We start from the raw sequence: 20,920 nt of genomic DNA, 5'->3' as shown, positions 1-20,920 counted from the left end.
CTGCTATAGTAGATCCATTCTTGCCAACACCACCATGAAGGATAACATGGAAATAATTTGAACAGGAAAAAACTGCTCCACCTACTACTCCAAGAACTGGAACAATCTTCAATTTTATTTCTAGAATGGGTATCTTTAAGGATAGAGGATAAAAAGCATTAAGAAAACAATCTCTTTACTTCTTTAATAAAGAAAACATTATGATGTGGTTCTGTGCAATGAGCTACACTTTTTTGTGCAACTAAACTTTTAACCTCAGGAATACAGCCCAAAGTGTTAATTTGTATTGAAAATTTTTTAAAGATTTATTTATACCCCACACATACACAACTGCTGTGTTCATTTGCTGTGTGTTCTTCTGTGCTGTGTGTTCTTCTCTTCTCTTTAGGCAGCACTGGGAACCAATCCTGGGACCTTCTGGAGTGGGAGAGAGGTGCTTAATCTCTTGTGCCACCTCATTTCCCTGGTCTGCTGTGTCTCTTATTGTTTTTCCTTTGTGTCTCTCTTTGTTGCATCATCATGCTGTGCCAGCTGGCCAGCACTCTTGTGCGGGCCAGCACTCCACTCGGTCCAGCTCGCCATGTGGGCCAGCTCTCTGCTTGAGCAGGATCACTGTGTGTGCCCGCTTGCCTTCACCAGGAGGTCCCAGAAATCGAACCCTGGACCCTCTCATGGTAGATGGGAGCCCAGTTGCTTGAGCCACATCTGCTTCCCTGAAATGGTTTTATTTATTACGTGATTAAAGAATCCACTAAAATCAGCAAAGTCTGTTTATACTTTAATTTCACAAGTCTTCATTTTCACTTAAACGAATCATGAAAAAGGATAGTTCACTTGAATTTATTATCCTCTAAAAGACAGTATCACAGGAAAGCAGATACCATGATCTGCATCATAAATATGAATGCTATCACAATGTGTACATGCAAAAATTTTGTGTAGTTAATACATAAGTTAAAATTTTTTTGTAGAAAGGGTTTCTTTTATTATCATCATCATTTCTTTATCTTTAAAGAAGCTTTAGATTACATGAATCAAAATAAAAGGAATTCCTATATAACTCCCTCCACCTCCCGCACTTTTCCTTGTTAACAATATCTTTCATTAGTGAGGTACATTTGTTAGAATTGATGAACACATACTGAAGCCTTGCTACTAACCATAGTTTACAATATAGTATATACTTTGCACTTTACAATTTTATAGGTTTTGGCAAAATGTATAACGGCTTGTATCCATCATTGAAATATCATGCAAAACAATTCCAATCTCCCAAAAATGTCCCATGTTATATATATTTTTCCCTCCAAGTTTAAATTTTTAATAATATATTTACCTGTTGGGCAATTGCAGTTCAAGAAAACTTCCAAAGGCAGCAAAAGATGTAAAGAAAATAACAATGAATTGCCAGAAGCTATATAGGTTATATTGTCTTTTGAAAGACTTTTGGAAATATTGTAACAAAATCTGTGGAAACTACAGGTTAATTAAATTTAGAACACCTATATCAAAAGTATCCTTGTTGCTGAAAATAAATATCTGTGTTTCTTCTTATGGTACTGCTGAACAATGGAAAGGATATTAAGCTGAATTCTTCCACAGTGTTTTTCATCATTGTAACTAAATCAGCATTCCAAGTTTAAGACAACCACATCTGACTTACCAGACTTTCCTACTGCTTCTAGGTCCTCATTCACCACCTTATGGTTCCTAGCTGAGCTTTTACCATAAAGACACGTAAGCATCCCGCTGGTATATCGTACATGTCTGTAGTAGCATATCTTGGTTCTTTTATTTATTCTTAAGTGATGAGATGGTATATAAATGCTTCAGAGGAAAGGTATACTACTAAAACTATGCTTAGTCTATTTCTGAGCCTACTGTGATGAATTAATTGGTAATTCTGATACTGAATGCCACAGGGAATCCTCTTAATATTTTTACTGGAGGCATATAGTTTAGAGATTAAAAACTTTGAGTTTGGAATAAATCTGCTTAATTCTTAGTAGTAGTATTTACTAATTATATGTTCTTTGACAAATAAACCATCTAGGCCTTAATTTCCTCACCTGTAAATTAGAATAATGATCATATCTATTTCATAGGATTAGGATTGTTCTGAGAGAAGAAACAATGACAGTAAAATAATAAGCAGTAAATAAATGTTAGTTGTTGGCTATTGATAATATCCTCTTCTTTATAAGAACTATGGCATGTAGTTGTGAATCAGCCACTATTGTCAATTTAGGCTATGGTGACAGAATAATCTGTATTTTCATAACTGTGTGTCCTATGCAGTATTTGAATTTTTTACATTGGCCTTCTAAGAACCAACTTTTATAAAAATACTGAGGTAACCAACCAAGAATTTAAAAAAAGCTCTCCTTATTATGGGAGTTGTCACCTCATAGTTTATAAAAAATGCAACCTGGCAACTTTTCTTTACCACTATAGCAGGACAAGTTTCAAATGTAAAATATTTTCCTGGATTTAGTTTTTTAAATATTTAATTTGAGATAAATTTTGCCGTAGGAAATGTAGTGCAAATAGTATATTTCATTTTGTTTTAGGAATATATTTTCTTCTGTGTGGTAATATAGTCATACATAGGAGAAATGCCACAGTAAGGTATATGGGGTAATAAAATTGCAAAATGAAGGAAAGAAGAAATGGGATGATATTAAATATGTAAGGATTTTTGAAGAAAACCAGTTTCTTGGTTTTGAAGAAAACCAATATTTTTTCCTAAATATCTGAAAAATACTTAAATATAAATTTAAATATTCATATTTACCGTATAGTCCCACATTGTTGCTCCTCCAAATGTAGACAACACAAAGACGATTATTAACGCTACCTGGATTTCAGTTACATCCACTCTAAAGAGGAAAGATAAAGGATAGATAAGGTGCTTGTAAATAAAATTCCTGAATATGTAGGTTAAAGTTCATATTAAACACCAAAAAATTGTAGAAATCTCTGTAGGCTTAAAATTAATTTTGCCTTTAGTTCCATCATTACATTATCATCTGACTACACTGTTAAGTGAGAACACCCAGAATAGACCATATGCTCACATATCTGTAAACATACATACATGGGGGAAATCTTGTATATATCAAATTGCTAACAGCTGTTATAACTGAGATGATAGATTTCTAAATTATCTAATTCTGTAAGATTTGAATTTTTTTTTTAAAACAATCATTTACCCTTGCAATCAGGAAAAAAACTGTAATTTAAAAACCATATGGGGAAGCAGATGTGGCTAAACTGATAGAGTGTCTGCCTACCATATAGGAGGTCCAGGGTTCTATACCCAGGGACTCCTGGCCTGTGTGGTGAGCAGGCCCATGCGCAGTGCTGCACAGGCAAGGAGTGCCGTGCCACACAGGTGTCCCACGCATAGAGGAGCCTCAAGTGTAAGGAGTGCACCCCACAAGGAAAGCCGCCCTGTGCAAAAAGCATAGCCCGCCCAGGTGTGATGCTACACACACAGAGTTGATGCAGCAAGATGACACAACAAAAAGAGACACATATGCCTGGTGCCGCCTGACAAGAATGCAAGCAGACACAGAAGAACACACAGCAAATGGACAGAGAGAGCAGATAATGGGGGTGGGGGTGGGAGAAATAAATAAAATCTTTTAAAAAATTAAAAATGAATACCATATGGGGAAGCAGATGTGGCTCAAGCAGTTGGGCACCTGCCTACTACACGGGAGGACCTGGGTTTGGTTCCTGGTCCTTCCTGAAAATGATGAGCAAGACAGCTGATGTGATGGGCTGGCTGGGTGAGCTGATGCAACAAAATGACACAATTTGAGGAAATGGAGACACAATGTGAAAATACAATGAGACAACAATTAGGCAGTGGGGGTGGCTCAAGCAAATGGGGGCCTTCCTCCCACATGGGAGGTCCCAAGTTTGGTTCCTGATGCTTCCTAAAAAGAAGACAAGGACACCAAGAGCAGACAGAGCGAACAGCAAGTGCAAACAAAGGGGGTGAGAAGTAAATAATAAATCTTTAAAAAAGTAAAAAACATATGACTTAAGGCAAATTCTTAAACTCTTCCAAGGAAATTTCACTTAAAAAGCCCTACTTATGAAGTTATTAATCAGTCATTACAGTGTTTTTGGTTTCTGCAGACATTTCTACCTTAACATATAAAGCATGCCTAAGTTTTTCTCAAAAAATCAACAGGTGACATCAACATGATGACATAAGACATCCCCTGGAAATGTTTCCCTTCAAAACTAATAAAATGAGAAATCCCAGTTGCTTGGAATTCTGGAAGACAATAGAAACTGGAGAAGGACTCCATACTGAATCAAAGAAAGGAAAAAAAATACACCAGAAAAAAAATCAGACACCTGCAACCCAGATCTGCTGGTTCCAAACCCCTCCCCCTTGCACGGTCCCATGCAGCTTAAGAGTTACATGGAGGGAAGCGTATTTGGCTCAACAGATAGGGCGTCCGCCTACCACATGGGAGGTCCATGGTTGAAACCCAGGGCCTCCTGACCCATGTGATGAGCTGGCCCACGGACAGTGCTGATGCGCTCAAGGAGTGCCGTGCCAAGCAGGGGTGTCCCCCATGTAGGGGAGCCCTGCATGCTAAGAGTGCACCCCAAAAGGGGAGCCACCCAGTGAGAGAAAGGTGCAGCCTGTCCAGGAGTGGTGCCGCACACAGGGAGAGCTGAAGCAGCAAGAAGACATAACAAAAAGAGACACAGATTCCTGGTGCCACTGACAAGAATAGAAGCAGACACAGAACACATAGCAAACGGACACAGAGAGCACCAACTGGGGGAGGGATGGCGAAGGGGAGAGAAATAAATAAAAAATAAATCTTAAAAAAAAAAAGTTATATGGAGGCAGCACAGGCCAGGAACTTCCTGCCATGGATGCAGACTATAGAGCCACTCACAGCAGCAAGTCAGAACCCCACATGTCCAGGCACATATCCAAGTTTGCAGAGACCCAGGACAGAATACACATGGCAGGCTAGCACATACATACAAAAAGGCCCCCAGGAAATAAAAGAGGTCATTGACATGAGGTACGCACACTCCACCTAGTCTCTGCTACATCACCTAAATGAAAAAAACCTTACAAAATCTGAACAAACATTCTATTCAAAAGGTCCAGTATAGAAAAGTAGATGTGGCTCAAGCAGTTGGGTGCCCGCCTCCCAGGTTTGGTTCCTGGTGCCTCCTAAAGAAGACAAGCAAGACAGTGAGCTGATGCAACAGGCTGGCACGGCAAGCTGATGCAATAAGGTGAGGCAGTGAAGAATAACCATGAGGGAACACAATGAGAGAGACACAACAAGCAGGAGTGGACGTGGCTCAAGCCATTGGGCGCCTCCTCCCACATGGGAGCTTCCTGGGTTTCCTGGTACCTCCTAAAAACAAAGAAGATGGACACACAACAAACACAGAGATTAAACAGTGAGCACAAGCGGGAAGAGAAATAAATAAAAAATCTTTTAAAAAAAGGTCCAGTAAAAGTTGAGCAGGCATCAAAGAAGAGCCTTAACACACAGGCAGTCTACAATAAAACCCCAGGCAAGAGGGAGAAACTGACCCTGAGAGTTAGCTCTTGAAAATCATTAGATACCTAGACATCAGCAAAAAGCTACAAGCCATACTAAGAAACAGAAAGACATGTCTCAGGTAAAGGAACAAATGAAAACTTCAGAGGAGGCAGAACTGGGAATCAAAGTTCAAACAAATCTAAATCAATTCAAGGAGGTGAAAGGAAATATGGACAGAAATAACTAATGATGCACAGAGCTAAAGGATAGTAAGAGGACAATGTGCGAGCAAAAAGAAGAATTAGAAAGTTTAAAAAGATGGGGATGAAAAAGGCACAATAATAGAGATTAAAAATACACTAGAGGCATACAATAGGAGATTTCAACAAGCAGAAGGAATAATCAATGAACTAGAAGATAGGAGAGTTGAAATCATACAGTCAGAAGAACAGACAGAAAATTGGGTAGTGCCTGAGGATTTGAGAGAAGCACAAAGCATACCAATACACACCATGGGAATCCAGAAAAAGAAGAGAAGGGAAAAGGGGCAGAAAGAATGAGGAAATAATGGTCCAAAATTTCCCAACATAAATATATATGTCCACGAAGCACAACATACTCCAAATGGAGTAAACCCTAACAGACTTACTCTGAGGCACATAAACAGAATGTCTAATGCCAAAGATAAAGAAAATTCTGAGATTAAGTGTCAATTTCTCATCAGAAACTATGGAAGCAAGAGACAGTGGTAAGCTATAGATACAAGGTACTGAAAAAAAAAACACTGCCAGGTAAAAGTTCTTTATCTGGAAAAACTGTCCTTCAAATATGAGGGAGAGTTAAAAACATTCACAGATAACCAGAAACAGAGTCTGTCACCAAAAGACCTGCCCTAAAAGCATTGTTAAAGGGAATCGTTCAGGTTGAAAGGAAAAGACAGGAGAGAGGGACTTGAAGCAGTGTGAAGAAGTGAAGAACTTCAGTAAAAGTAACTAAAAGGTTAAAAGCAAAACTCAATAGTACAGCATCCTCCCTATATAACTCTAACTTTAATTCCTATAAGAGTTAGAATAAGAAATAATCATATTTCTTGATTATGGACACACAAAACAAAGAGATAATGTGGGACAAAAAGACATAAAGAGGGGAACCATTTGAGTGGAGAACATGTATGCTACTGAAGTTAATTTGTTATCTTTTCAAATTAGTAGGTTATAGATGTTGGTTGTGTGATACAAATCCTAGGGTAATCACAAAGAGTATTTTAAAAATATACAGAAATAGAAATGAGAAAGGGATCAGTCAGATACACCACAAAATTCACAAAATATCAATTATACAGAAAAGGAGGTTGCAGTAAAGGAAAAGAGAGACTAAAAAGATATAAGACATACAAAAACCAAAGGACAAAATGAAGTACTGTCTTTACAGTGATAACACTGAATGTTAATGGATTAATCTCCCCAATCAAAAGAGAGATCAGCAGAATGGATTAAAAAAAAGAAAGCCAATCGAACTATATGTGTTTAGCAAAGACTCACCTTAGACCCAAAGACACAAATAGATTGAAAATGAAAGGATGGAAAAAGACATTCCATGCATATAGTGACCAAAAGAAACTTGAGACAGCTACACTAATAACAGGCAAAATAGACATAAAGTCAAAAGCTGAAGCTGTTACAAGAGACAAAGGACACTATATATTAATAAGAATGTCAATCACCCAAGAAGAAATAATCATAAATATTTATGCATCTAATCATGGTACCCCAAAATACAAGAGGCAAATACTTGCAAAACTGAAGGGAGAAATAGACACCTCTATAATAATAGCTGGAGACTTCAAGAGACCACTTTCATAAATAAATAGAACAACTAGACATAAGATGAATGATGAAGCAGAATTCCAATAATATGATAAACGAGTTAGCTCTAACAGACATGTATATAACATGTTGGGTCACAAAACAAGTCTCAATAAATGTAAAAAGACTGAAATTATACAAAGCATCTTCTCTGACCACAGTGAAATAAAGCTAGGAATCAATAACAGGCAGAGAACTGGAAGGAATATCCACAGGTATATGGAAGTTAAATAACACAATCCCAAATAATCAGTGGGTCAAAGAAGAAATTGTAAAGGAAATCACTAAATATCTTGAGACGAATGAAAACACGAACACAACATATCAGAACATATAAGATGCTGCAAAAGGAGTACTCAGAGGGACATCAATAGCCCTAAATGCTTAGACTTTAAAAAAAAAAAAGAACTAAAATCGAAGACCTCTGTGCACACCTGGGGGAGCTAGAGAAAAACAGCAAACTAAACCCAAAGCATTCAGAAGGAAGTAAAAAGATTAAAGCAGAAATAAAGGAAATGGAGAATTAAAAAAGTAATAGAAGCAACAATACCAAAAGTTGGTTCTTTGAAAATATCAATAAAATAAATACACCTTTACTTGGACTAACAAAAAAGAAGACAAAATCAGAAAGGGGGAGGTCATTATTAACAAAGACAAAAAAGATCATAAGAGTATATTACGAACAACTGTATGCCAATAAATTAGACAACCTAGATAAAATGGACAAATTTCTGGAAACATATGAACAATCCACACTGACTCTAGAATAGATGATCTCAACAGGTAAGAGATTGCATCAGCCATCAAAAGCCTCCCAACAAAGTAAAGCCCAGGACCAGATGGCTTCACAGGTGAAACCTACCAAAGATTACAAGAACAATGAAGAGCAATCCTGCTCAAACACTTATAAACGATAGAAGAGAAGGGAACCCTAGTAACTGATGCTGTGAGAATATCATCACCCTATTATCAAAGCCAGATAAAGATACTGTAAGAAAGAGTATTACAGACCAATTTCTTGTATGAATAGACTGTAATATCTATGGCCAATAGATTTTTTAAATTAAAAAAAAAGTTTTAGGTCCCAGGGAATCAGGAATTGAACCTGAGACCTTGTATGTGGGAAGCTGGTGCTTAAGCACTGAACCACAGTGGCTTCCTGAGTTGGTTTCCTTATTTTTTGTTTGTTGTTTGTTTTTTCAGGAGGCATGGGGAACAACCCAGGACCTCCCCCATGTGGGAGGCAGGTGCTCAACTGCTTGGGCCACATTTGCCCCCTGGAATTTTCCCTCTCCTTCCCCCCACCCCTGCTGTTTTTGCTGTGTCCATTTGCTGTGTAATCTTCTGTTTCTATTTATTTTTTTGCCTTTTTTTAAAAAGATTTATTTATTTATTTAATTTCCCCTCCTCCCCCGGTTGTCTGTTCTCTGTGTCTGTTTGCTGCGTCTTGTTTCTTTGTCCACTTCTGTTGTTGTCAGCGGCACGGGAAGTGTGGGCGGTGCCATTCCTGGGCAGGCTGCACTTTCTTTCGCGCTGGGCGGCTCTCCTTACGGGGCACACTCCTTGCGCGTGGGGCTCCTCTACACGGGGGACACCCCTGCGTGGTGCGGCACTCCTTGCGCGCATCAGCACTGTGCATGGGCCAGCTCCACACGGGTCAAAGAGGCCCGGGGCTTGAACCGCGGACCTCCCATGTGGTAGACGGACGCCCTAACCACTGGGCCAAGTCTGTTTCCCTCTTTTTGTCTTTTCTTCTCGTCTTTCTCCTTTAGGATTCACCAGGATTTGAACCTGGGCTTGAATCCCAGGGGACCTCTGATGTGGACAGAGGTTCCCTGTCAATTGTGCCACCTCAGTTTCTGGTCTCTGCTGTGTCTCACCATGACTTTCCTCTTCGTCTCTCTTTTGTTGTGTCATCATCTTGCTGCCTAATTTACTTGTGCAGGCACTGGCTTACCACCAGGCACTCGGCTTGTTGCGCAGGCCGGGCACTGGGCTTCCCATGCGGACACTGGCTCGCTGTGTGGGCATTTGGCTTTCCACGTGGGCACTCACACACACTTGGCTCACTGTGCGGGCATGCACGTGGGCACTCGGCTTGTTGTGTGGGCACTCAGATCACCAAGCAGGCACGTGGCTCACCACACAGGCTCTCATGTGGGTACTCGTGGGCACCTGGCTCCCACATGGGCACTCGGCTCCCCAGGCAGGCACTCGGCTCACACGTGGGCACTTGACTCACTATGCCAGCACGCGGCTTGCCACTCAGGCACAGGCTCACCACGCAGGCACGCTTTCTCTTCTTTTTTACCAGGAGGCCCCAAGGATTGAACCTGGGTCCTCCCATATGGCAGGCAGAGGCCTTATCCCTTGAGCCACATCCACTTCCCTCCCTTGATTTTTAATGAGGCTGCCATGTTCACTTAATTGGGAAATCAGAGTCTCTTCAAGAAATGGTGCAGGCAGACCTGGATATCCACGTACAAAAGAATGAAAGAGGACCTCTATCTCACATTATTTACAAAAATTAGCTCAAAATGGTTTAAAGACCTAAACATAAGAAGCAGGACTATAAAACTCCTAGAAGAAAATGTAGGGATCTTGTGTTAGACAAAGGTTTCTAGACTTTACACGCAAAGCACAAGCAATCAAAAAGTAGATAAGTGAGACCTCAAAATTAAAAACTTTTGGCAAAGGACTTTATCATGAAAGTAAAAAGATGACCTCCTCAGTGGGAGAAAATATTTGAAAATCACACATCCGAATATATAAAGAAATCCTACAACTCAACAATAAAAAGACAAACCAATTTAAAAATGGGCAAAGGATTTAGACATTTCTCCATAAAGGATTTACAGATTATCAAGAACATGAAAGGATGCTCGGCATCATTACCCACTAGGGAAATGCAAGTCACAACCACAATACCTTTTCATACCCTCTAGAATGCTAATCATTTTCGAAATTGTATATATATATTACTAGAATAAAAATTTAAAACAAAAACACAGGCTTGTATAATATAAACATATATATTGTACAACATAAACAGTGAACCCTATTTTAAATGATGGAGTACAATTATAATTAGTACTAAAATCATAAAAATGATCTTTCATGAATGTAACAAATATACCACAGTTAACACAAGATGTTAATTACAGGGTGGTATACAAGAAATCTTGTTTTATGCATGATTTTACTGTAAACCTACAACTCTAACAGCAGCAGCAACAAAAAAATAAGAGAATGATAAAACAACAAATCACCAACCAACCAACATTGATTCCTATAATCTGCATCTCTTAAGGGTATCAACCCTTATCTCTTATTCCTCCATCAAGAATCTAAACTGAAAAGTTGTGCACATTTGTAGTTTCCTCCCCTCTTCGTAGTTGCTGCTTAACCCACTGTTTAAGGTGGGTTATTAAATCTAAGGGATACATTTCAGTAATTATCTTGCATAACTTTTCTGCAGAATCTGAAATGCTAATTACTTCCCTCTTTCTTGAAATGTTTTCTTGTATTTTCATTATTCCATGTTCTTTCCTAATTTCTTCTACCTTGCAGGAAGCTCTGCTCAGGTTTCTTCCTAGACTATGTCTTATTACGCTAGATCTTAAATCCTGCATGTTTTCCCAGAATTCCATCTCTCTTTTTGTAGTCTCTGAACAAAATTCATTTATATTTAAGACTACCATCTATATACTAGTGATCTCCAAATCCATATCTCCAATTCACATCTCTTTTTCTAGCTCCAGATCTTTATATGTCTACCTATTTTATATCTTCTCTTGGATGCTCCAGAAGTCTTTATGCTATAGAAATAGTTATTGCTCTACAGATATGTAGGGGTTAGATGATAAAATGGAATGGAATGTAGAAGAAAAGATTTCTCAACTGAATATTTTGGGGGAAATTAGGAGGAAAATGTGAACTGAATATTAACCCACAAACAAGAATAATGAGGGAAGCAGACTTGGCCCAGTGGTTAGGGCACCCGCCTACCACATGGGAGGTCCACAGTTCAAACCTCGGGCCTCCTTGACCTGTGTGGAGCTGGCCCATGCGCAGTGCTGATGCGCACAAGGAGTGCCGTGCCATGCAGGGGTGTCCCCCGTGTAGGGGAACCCCACGTGCAAGGAGTGCACCCTGAAGGAGAGCCACCCAGAGCCACCCAGCACGAAAGAAAGTGCAGCCTGCCCAGGAATGGCGCTGCCCACATGGAGAGCTGACACAGCAAGATGATGCAACAAAAAGAAACAGATTCTCGTGCCGCTGACAACAACAGAAGCGGACAAAGAAAAAGACACGGCAAATAGACACAGAAAACAGACAACTGGGGTGGGGGTGGGGGTGGGAGGAGGGGAGATAAATAAATAAATAAATAAATTGAAAGTATTTTTAAAAAATAGAATAATGACAGGATCTGCAAGATTAGTCATTGGCAAACCAAGGCCTCCAGGCTGCTTGGAAGTCTAGTTGAAAAAGATAAAGTTTCGTACTTTGTAGAGGGAAAGAGGGAAACATACTAAGAGTTAGTAAGTATCTATTAGGTATCTTATGAGCTAAGAATTATTCCTCTTTTTGGAGAAGAAAATCGAAATTATTTTTCCAAGCCTATATTGGAACAGCTGGATACTGCTAGAGAAAAACGATTTCAGAGCCAACACATTTCCGGCCATACCTAGATTTATTATCAGTCCTTCCATCATATTCCGAGTACTTTCATCGCTCTCCTCAGTCTTCTGCCTAGAATGCTCTTTCCCCAGCTGGCCTAGCATATTCCTACCCAGAGCTGACTCCCAGTTTGGGACACTTATTTAGGCTCTTAACAGATAGCACACAAGTATGAAATTTATACTTAGGCCAGAAATGTAAACTAATTCATTTCAGAAAGGTTTTTAATGAAATTGGAAAGCAAAGTTGTAAAATGATAGTCATTAAAATATTAATAATAATTAACCAGAACATTGCATTATTGTATTACTCCAGCTTATGATGGCAAATACAACAAATTAACTAAACTACATTACACTTTGTAAAGCTGCTCTTTCTATTTTGGCATATCTTAATCTATGAATAGGTATAGATATTTAGTTTTACATAGTTGCCTTGATTCCATGACCAATATTCAGGAATCAGATAAAGACTCCTGGTTTTCATAAATGCTAACTGAATTATTTCAGCCTATAATTACCTTCTCCTTAGGATTTCTTTAGTGCTTATCCCACTATATAATTGGTAATGGACTGTACTGGCAGTCACAGAAGTATATCTCATCTTTTTAATACAGTGTACTATATATTTCCCAAATCAAGGACTATATCTTGAATGTATTTATCCTTGCAGCATCTGATACAGTGCTAATCTCAAAGTATTGAGCAGCAAACCTAAAAAGTGTGGGATTTGGAGTAGAACAGTCCTGAGTTTTAATTCTGAACTTCTCTGTCTCATTTGTACAGTGGAGGTAACAGCCGCCATACAGAGTTAATGAGAGGAGTAAATAAGATGATGCATGTAAAGCACTCTGCACAGTACCTGAGACAGGCAAGTGCTCAACAGATGGTAGCTGCAACTATTCCTTAAGTTAGAATCCATGTGAAGAGTTAGCTAAGGGCTTTCCTCTGCTAACCTATGCATAGTCATGAGATTCTTTGTCATTTTTCATTTACCAGAGACTTTTTTTCAGAGTGACTATTTTTCCTGTACAGCAACAGATGGGGCTAAAAAGAATCAGTGGACATGGGAGGCCAAAGCTGAGAATGAACAAAGAGGAGAAAGTTTTTTAAAGAATCAGGCAGAACTGCCTTTCACTTATAAAGGAGTTCCAGTTCAGTCCATAAATTACACGATCACCTCACTTAAGGACAGCCAGCCTGACTCAGACAGTTGAAGAGACCAGTTCTGTGAGAGCAGAGAATTCCTACAGATAAAAAGTGGGAGATGAAGTTGAAAATGTCAGAAGGAACCAGACTGTTCAGGACTTTGAAAGATAGTCAAAAGAGTCTGCACTTAATCTCTGAAAAAGAGCCACTGAAGGCTTTATAACTTAATCTCTGAAAAGAGCCACTGAAGGCTTTATAATTGGGAGTGACATAGGCAAAGCCTCATTTTAGGATACTTAATCCTGTGGTAAACTGCAGGATGGATTCCAGAAGTATGGTGAGGGAATGAAAGACCAACTAAGAGACTATGGATACAATTTACAAATATGATGTGGTGGGGGTGGGGAGTGGGTTATATGAGAACCTCTCATGGTTTTTGTTTTTTTATGTTTTTTAATATAACATTCCTTGTGATCTATTAACTTTAATTTAAAAAAAAAAGAGACTATGGAGATCATCAAGTAAGAGTTGATGAGAGCCAAGATTTGAGCAGTGACTGCAGGAATGGAAAGGAAGGGAGAAGGGGATGAAAAAAATTAGTACAAATAAAAGGGAGAAGGAGAAGTCAAAAGTGACGCATGAGTTTGAGCTTCCATGACTCTGAGAGTGATGGCAACAGTGATGGCAGACTCTTAAGGACAGATTCTTAAGAAAAGATAGGGAAGCGGACTTCGTCCAACGGATAGGGTGTCCGCCTATCACATGGGAGGTCCGCAATTCAAACCCCAGGCCTCTTGATCTGTGTGATGAGCTGGCCCACGTGCAGTGCTGATTCACTCAAGGAGTGCCGTGCCATGCAGGAGTGTAACCCGCATAGGGGAGCCCCACGTGCAAGGAATACACCTCGCAAGAAGAGCCACCCCACGTGAAAAAAAGTGTAACCTGCCCAGGAGTGGAGCCACACACATGGAGAGCTGACACAGCAAGATGGTGCAACAAAAAGAGACATGGATTCTTGGTGCTGCTGGCAAGTGGAAGAACACATAATGAATGGGCACAAAGAGCAGACAATGGGGGGGGGGAAGGGGAAAGAAATAAATAAAATCTTTAAAAAAAAAATTACATCTACTTTTTCTATATTATTCAAGTCCCTTATTCTCTTTTTCCTACTTATTGTAAGCTTGTGCAAGTAAATTGGAGATGGGGAAAAATAAAATCCTTATCAAATAATATAACTATTTATAATATAGTGAATATTTAAAATCTTATATTAAGATGTAGCATTTATAGATGCTCTAATAGATCAAAAGAAAATTTTGATTATTGATATGATTGTCCTCTTTATTATGAATAAATGAAGTATAACAGATTATGAAAATTAATTCACTTATATTTTAAATGTGCAACTTAAAACATACTTTCCTAAAGTTGAAGGATTCTGACTTCCAGACTTTAAATCATATTACCTAGCTACAAGTGGTAAAAACAGCATGGTATTGGCATAAAGACAGACACATAGACCAATTCAACCAAACTGATGGTTCAGAAACAGACAGTCACATCTATGGCCAAGGGATTTTTGACAAACCTGTCAAACCCACCCAGCTGGGACAGAACAGTCTCTTCAACAAATGGTGCTGGGAGAACTGGATATCAATAGCCAAAAGAAAGAGGACCCCATCTCATACCTTATACAAAAATTAACTCAGAATGGACCAAAGACCTAAATATAAAGGCAAGTTCCATAAAGCTCCTAGAAGAAAATGTAGGGAAACATCTTCAAGACCTTGTGGTAGGTGGTGGATTCTTACACCTTACACCAGAAGCATGAACAACGAAAGAAAACATGGATAAATGGGACCACCTCAAATGTAAACACTTCTGTGATTCAAAGGACTTCATCAAAAAGATGAAAAGGCAGTCACTCAATAGGAGAAAATATTTGGAAACCACATATCCAATAAGGGTTTAATTTCCATTCTATATAAAGATATCATACAACCCAACTATAATAGAGCAAGTGATCCAATTAAAAAATGGGCAAAAGATTTAAATAGACATTTCTCCAAAGAGGAAATACAAATGGCCAAAAAGCACATGAAAAAATGTTCCATATCACTAGCTATTAGGGAAATGCAAATCAAAACAACAATGAGTTATCACCTAACAATGCATAGAATGCCATTATTTAAAAAAAAACAACAGACAACAATAAGTGCTGGAGAGGATGCGGAAAAATAGGAACACTCCTTCACTGTTGGTGGAATTGTAAAATGGTGCAGCCAATGTGGAAGATAGTTTGGCAGTTCCACAGGAAGCTAGTATGGAACTACCATATGATCCAGTAATTCCTTTACTAGGAATATACACAGAAGAACTAAAAACTATGGCATGAGTACCACATCTGCACACTGATGTTCATAGTGGCATTATTCACAACTGCCAAAAGATGGAAGCAATCCAAATGCCCATCAACCAATGAATGGATAAATGAAATATGGTATATACATATATTGGAATACTATGCTGCAGTAAGAAGAAATCAAATTGGGCCACATATGATAACATGGATGAATCTTGAAGATATTATACAAAGCCAAGTAAGCCAGACACAAAAGGACAAATATGGCATGGTCTCATTAATATGAACTGAACATGAAGAATAAACACATGGTGTTAAAACCTAGAGTATAGGTTATTAGGAGATGAGAAGAGGGTTGAGAAGAACTGGTGCTTAACATATGTAGAAGTTTTAATTAACTTGACTATAAAAATTAACTTGGAAATGGATAGAGTTGATGGCAATACATTATAGTGAGTAGCAGCTGGTTTATAAATGGGATTGTGGCTGAAAAGGGTAGTCTGGGGAAGTAAATGTCAATTGAAACAAAGTAAAAGAAGAATCTAGGGAATGAAAAACCCAGTGAACCCAGAGGTGGATGAGGATTGTGGTTGAGGGTACAAATGCAAGAGTGTCCTTCTGTGAGCTAGAGCAGATGTATATTACTAGGGTGGTAGGAATTTGGAGAAGCATGGAAAAACTTAGTTTGATCTATAGACTGTGGTTAACAGCAATTCTATAATATTCTTGCATCAATGCCAAAGATGTACTGTGTTGATAATGGAGGTGTACGGAAAAAGTGTGCCAAATGTATGCTATGGACCATGATTGGTGATAACAGTCTGATGATATTATCTCATAATCTATAACAAATGTTCTATCACAGTGAGGTATGTTGGTGAAGGGGTACTGTATGGGGATTCTACACATGTGCATGATTGTCTTGTAAGTTTACAACCTCCAGAATAAAAATATATTTTTAAAAAATAGGGTAGGTTGGGGGAAAATACAACAAATGTAAGATAGGGACTATAGTTAGTAGTTTTATATATATATATATATATTTTTTTTTTAATATATTTTTTATTAATTTTTAAATTTATCTCTCTCCCCTTCCCTGCCCCCCAGTTGTCTGCATCCATTCACTGTGTGTTCTTGTGTCTGCTTATATTCTTGTCAACGGGACTGGGAATCTGTGTCTCTTTTTGTTGTGTCATCTTGCTGCATCAGCTCTCCGTGTGTGCAGCACCACTCCTGGGCAGGCTGTACTTTTTTTGCGCTGGGTGACTCTCCTTATGGGGCACACTCCTTGCACGCGGGGCTCCCCTACATGGGGGACACCCCTGCAAGGCACAGCACTCCTTGCATGCATCAGCACTATGCATGGGCCAGCTCATCACACCACACAAACCCAGGCCAGCCCTGGGTTTGAACCCTGGACCTCCCATGTGTTAGGCAGACGCTCTATCCGTTGAGCCAAATCTGCTTCCCAGTAGTAATATTTTGACAATGTTCTTGCAGTTTGTAACAAATGTTTCATAATAATGCAAGGTGTTGGTGGAGGGGTGATGTATGAGACCCTTGTGTGATGTTATGCATGGGTATTTTGTAAGTTCACAATCTTTACTATATACTTACTGTTTATGCATGTTCATGTATGAATGGTATATGACAATAAAAAATATATTAAAAAACAACAAAAAACATACTTACTTTCCAAACCTCAATACGCCTGAAACATAAGTCTGCCAGTGAGCACAATAAAACATGAACATTCCAATAAAAGAGCAGAAAAACAACCAGTCAGGATGGGTTCCTAAGCGAACAGCAATTGATGCTCCAACTGCCATTAACACTGAAAAAAAAAAACATGGTTTAAGAATCATTTAGAATTTAGAAACGATGAAAATAACTGCCATGTACTACTTATTTTTAGGGATATAATCATGGCATTAAAATAAGGTAAACTTAGCAAAATAAATCCTTGAACATACTTTGTGGCAGTTTGAAATTATTATACAAATCCAAAAAATAGAAAAGACTATGTTTACAAACTCATCTATTCCTCTGGGTGTGATAACCTTTGATTACATTAAATTCAGTTGAGGGGCTTTGATTAGATTGAAAAGATTATTTTAGGGCTTTTGATTTGACTATGTCAGTAAGGCATGACTTAGGTTGAGTCCCCACCTCTTTGCTGGGTCTGATATAAATGGACTCACATGGACAGATAGAAGAAAAAAAAGAAACTGTCATATTTGATTCTGTAATGTGAGAGGATTGCTTAAACACAAAGCCTCCAAGAGGCTGGGCCCACAGAACCACTCAAGAGGAAACCAGCCCTGCTATATGCCTGATCATTTGCAGCTTAACTTGGGAAGAAAGAGGAAAAGCCAAGACTGATATAGGAGGCCCAGAAAGAGACAATTCCTATGCCATCTTGCAGCAGAAATCAGGAAGAAAGCAAAGCAGCTGAGCCTGAGAGAGGGTCTGGAGGGGGAGACGGAGAGAAAGAGACAATTCCTATGCCATCTTGCAGCAGAAATCAGGAAGAAAGCAAAGCAGCTGAGCCTGAGAGAGGGTCTGGAGGGGGAGACGGAGACCAGGCAGAGATTGCCTGCCATCTTGCGTCAACACATGGCAGCTGACTTTGGTGATAAAGCACCTTTTTTTTTTTTCCAAATAGGAGGTAACAGGGATTGAACCTGGAACCTTGTACATATGAAGCAAGTGCTCAACCACTGAGCTACACCCTCTCTGCAATAAAGCACCTCTTACGGGGCCTTGAGTTAGACTTTTCATAGGCCTTGAAACTGTAAGCTTTTACCCCAAATAAACACCCTTTATAAAAGCCCACACATTTCCGGTACTTTGCATCAGCAGCCCTTTGGCAAACTAAAACAATACTTTTTAAACACACTATGCGAAGTTGCTCTCAAATGTACGCATAATCAAAAAATTGAAACAGCTCAGTTCACCTTTTTTTTTTTTTTTTTAAGCTATCACTATAATAAAACCTAAAGCAAAAACTCCACTAATTTACCTGTGGAAAGAGAGTCACAACCATGGTCAAAAAGTTCCCCTAAAGGAGAACAAGAATTTGTTCTTCTGGCTTGTTTCCCATCAATTGCATCCAGTGACTGGTAGAAAAAGAGTCCCAGGGCACATAAAAGGAATGTCCAGTATGGTGCCTAAAAATAAATGTAATAATAAAGACTGATAAATATCAAGAAGTTAGCTTCTGTTTGAAAATAGCTCAGCCTCAGAACCGATCAACATATTTTTTTGTGATCAGGTTTTTTATCAAACTAACATATGATAAAGTACATTCATAACCCTCATTCTAGAGATGAGAATTAAATCCAGATATCAAATAACTTGCTCAAAGTTATCTAGGTAAAAGCATCACTGAAGTCCATATTGATAGGAGCATAAAGTTCAAATTACTGAACAAGGATTGAGACCCTGATGTTGATTTTTTTTTTTTTTTTTTAGGTACCAGGGGCCGGGGATTGAACCTGGAACCTTGCATGTGGGAAGCTGGCACTCAACCACTGAGCCACATTGGCTTCCCTGAGTTATTTTTTTTTTCCTTTCATTTGTTTTGCCTGTTGTTCATTTTTGTTTTTTTCAGGAGGTACTGGGAACCAAACCCAGGACCTCCCACGTGGGAGGCAGGTGTCCAACTGCTTGAGCCATAAAATGCTCCCCTTGATTTCTAATCCATGGGTCCTTTAGTGGAATAATATTTATATGGCACTAGATTTGAAACCACTAAGTTTCTTCTAATAAAAAAAGACTTTAAAGATAAAGTATAGGCTCCTGCTTCCATTCATGATGGAGTTCGAGAGACCAGATTTACTTTCCTACATTATGCAACTAGAAAAGAAAAAATATATAAAACTAAAGTTTTCAGACATTGAACAACAGGTAGTTCAGAACTTTAATCACTGAAGGAAGGGAAACAAATGAGGTGAGCCCTACAATTGTCCCGGCTTACTGCCTAGAGGCAGGTTTCAGGCCATAGTGCAAAAATAGGGGACACAAACATAGTCCAGCAATCTTGCTCTGTTGAGAAAGATATCAGAGTTTAGGAAAGTCAAGGCAGCTAGAATTTGTGGGGCCAGAGAACCAGAAAGGAGGAAGCTGCAGAAGAGAGAGAGCTACAGAAGGTGTGGACACTAAAGAAGGGTACACTTGAGTCTTTAGCTGAGAGCTGAAATATGTCTGAATGAGATGAAAACAGCCAAGACCAGAGAGAATCACTGGACAGTGGAAGGCCAAACAATTCTTGAAGCTCACAAAAGCTGGGAATAGTTCATGTTCTCACCAGGCAGAACAGAATGACTTTGTAATACATGGGCATTGGGTAGAGTTCTCAGAAATGTACTGCTTTGGTAATGGGGATAAATTAGCCCTAGACCAAAGGCTTTTCTGGAAAGCCTTATGACACTTAAAATCAAGTTTCAAAAAGGTTCAACTGATTCCAGGTAATTTAATTGCATGCTAACATATAAAAGGAATACAGTAAAATCTAGCACCCAAAAAAGTAAAATTCATAGTTTGGCATCCAATAAAAAATTATCAGTCATGAAAAGAAACAAGAGAATATGATCTACCATTAGGAGTAAACTCAATCAATACAATCTGACCCAGGAATAACAAAGATAATGGAATTAGCAGATGAAGATGATAAAACAGCTACTATCCTATAGTAATGCTAAAACTAAAAGAGAAAAAAAAAGAATACTGGTTTTGGTTTTGTGAGATATGAATATGATTAAGCCTTTCTTCTCTTCATTTTTTTTCATTAATAAGGAGACCTCGACTATGTCGTTTAACTAATCTGTTCCTAAACACCAGAGGAACAAATGAGTTAGTAGTTGTAATCACATGAGATAAAAGTACCTGGAAAGAACTTTTTAGGAGTAATGCGTCCATAAATTGTTGAGCTCCCTTTTCCTGTTTTGTTTTGTTTTTTAATTTGAAATAAAGTTATTTTTTAAAAAAAGTTATTTTAAAATGTTCCATATTTTCAAGAAAGTGGAGGAACCGTGGAAGGAGACTCAAATGAAACTTCAAGAAATAAAAAATACAATAGTTGTAATATAAAATATACTGGATGAGCATAATAGCATATTAGATACTGCAAAAAAAAATTTACAAATGACCAATGGAATAGCAACTCGCGGATCTTATTCCCGGCAGCTCTAAGGAGCCCATCATGGCGACGCCCCCTAACGGCGAGCGGTGGACGCCACGGGGGAGAAAGTGCTGCGCTATGAGGCATTCATCAGCGATGTGCTACAACAGGACTTGCGAAAGGTGCTGGACCATGTGACAAGG

At 38.7% G+C, this 20,920-nt stretch overlaps 1 protein-coding gene across 2 annotated transcripts in view; it reads right to left on the bottom strand.

The window, feature by feature from the left end:
• Positions 1-20,920, bottom strand: part of CHPT1 (choline phosphotransferase 1) — a 52,398-nt gene that overhangs the window by 8,228 nt on the left and 23,250 nt on the right. For both annotated transcript variants that reach the window (XR_009188324.2, XM_058308613.2), the window contains exons 2-5: positions 18,618-18,765; positions 17,288-17,429; positions 2,795-2,879; positions 2-133 (exon numbers count right to left, since the gene is read on the bottom strand). Coding sequence is in view for 1 of the 2 variants with exons in the window: in XM_058308613.2 (XP_058164596.1) it covers positions 2-133; positions 2,795-2,879; positions 17,288-17,429; positions 18,618-18,765 (507 nt within the window). In the remaining variant the exon portion in view is untranslated. The remainder of the gene's footprint in view (position 1; positions 134-2,794; positions 2,880-17,287; positions 17,430-18,617; positions 18,766-20,920) is intronic.

Source organism: Dasypus novemcinctus, chromosome 12 (assembly GCF_030445035.2).
Source record: "Dasypus novemcinctus isolate mDasNov1 chromosome 12, mDasNov1.1.hap2, whole genome shotgun sequence".
NCBI lineage: Eukaryota > Metazoa > Chordata > Mammalia > Cingulata > Dasypodidae > Dasypus > Dasypus novemcinctus.
The sequence above is the reverse complement of the archived record's forward strand: the minus strand, read 5'-3'. Positions and strand labels throughout refer to the sequence as shown.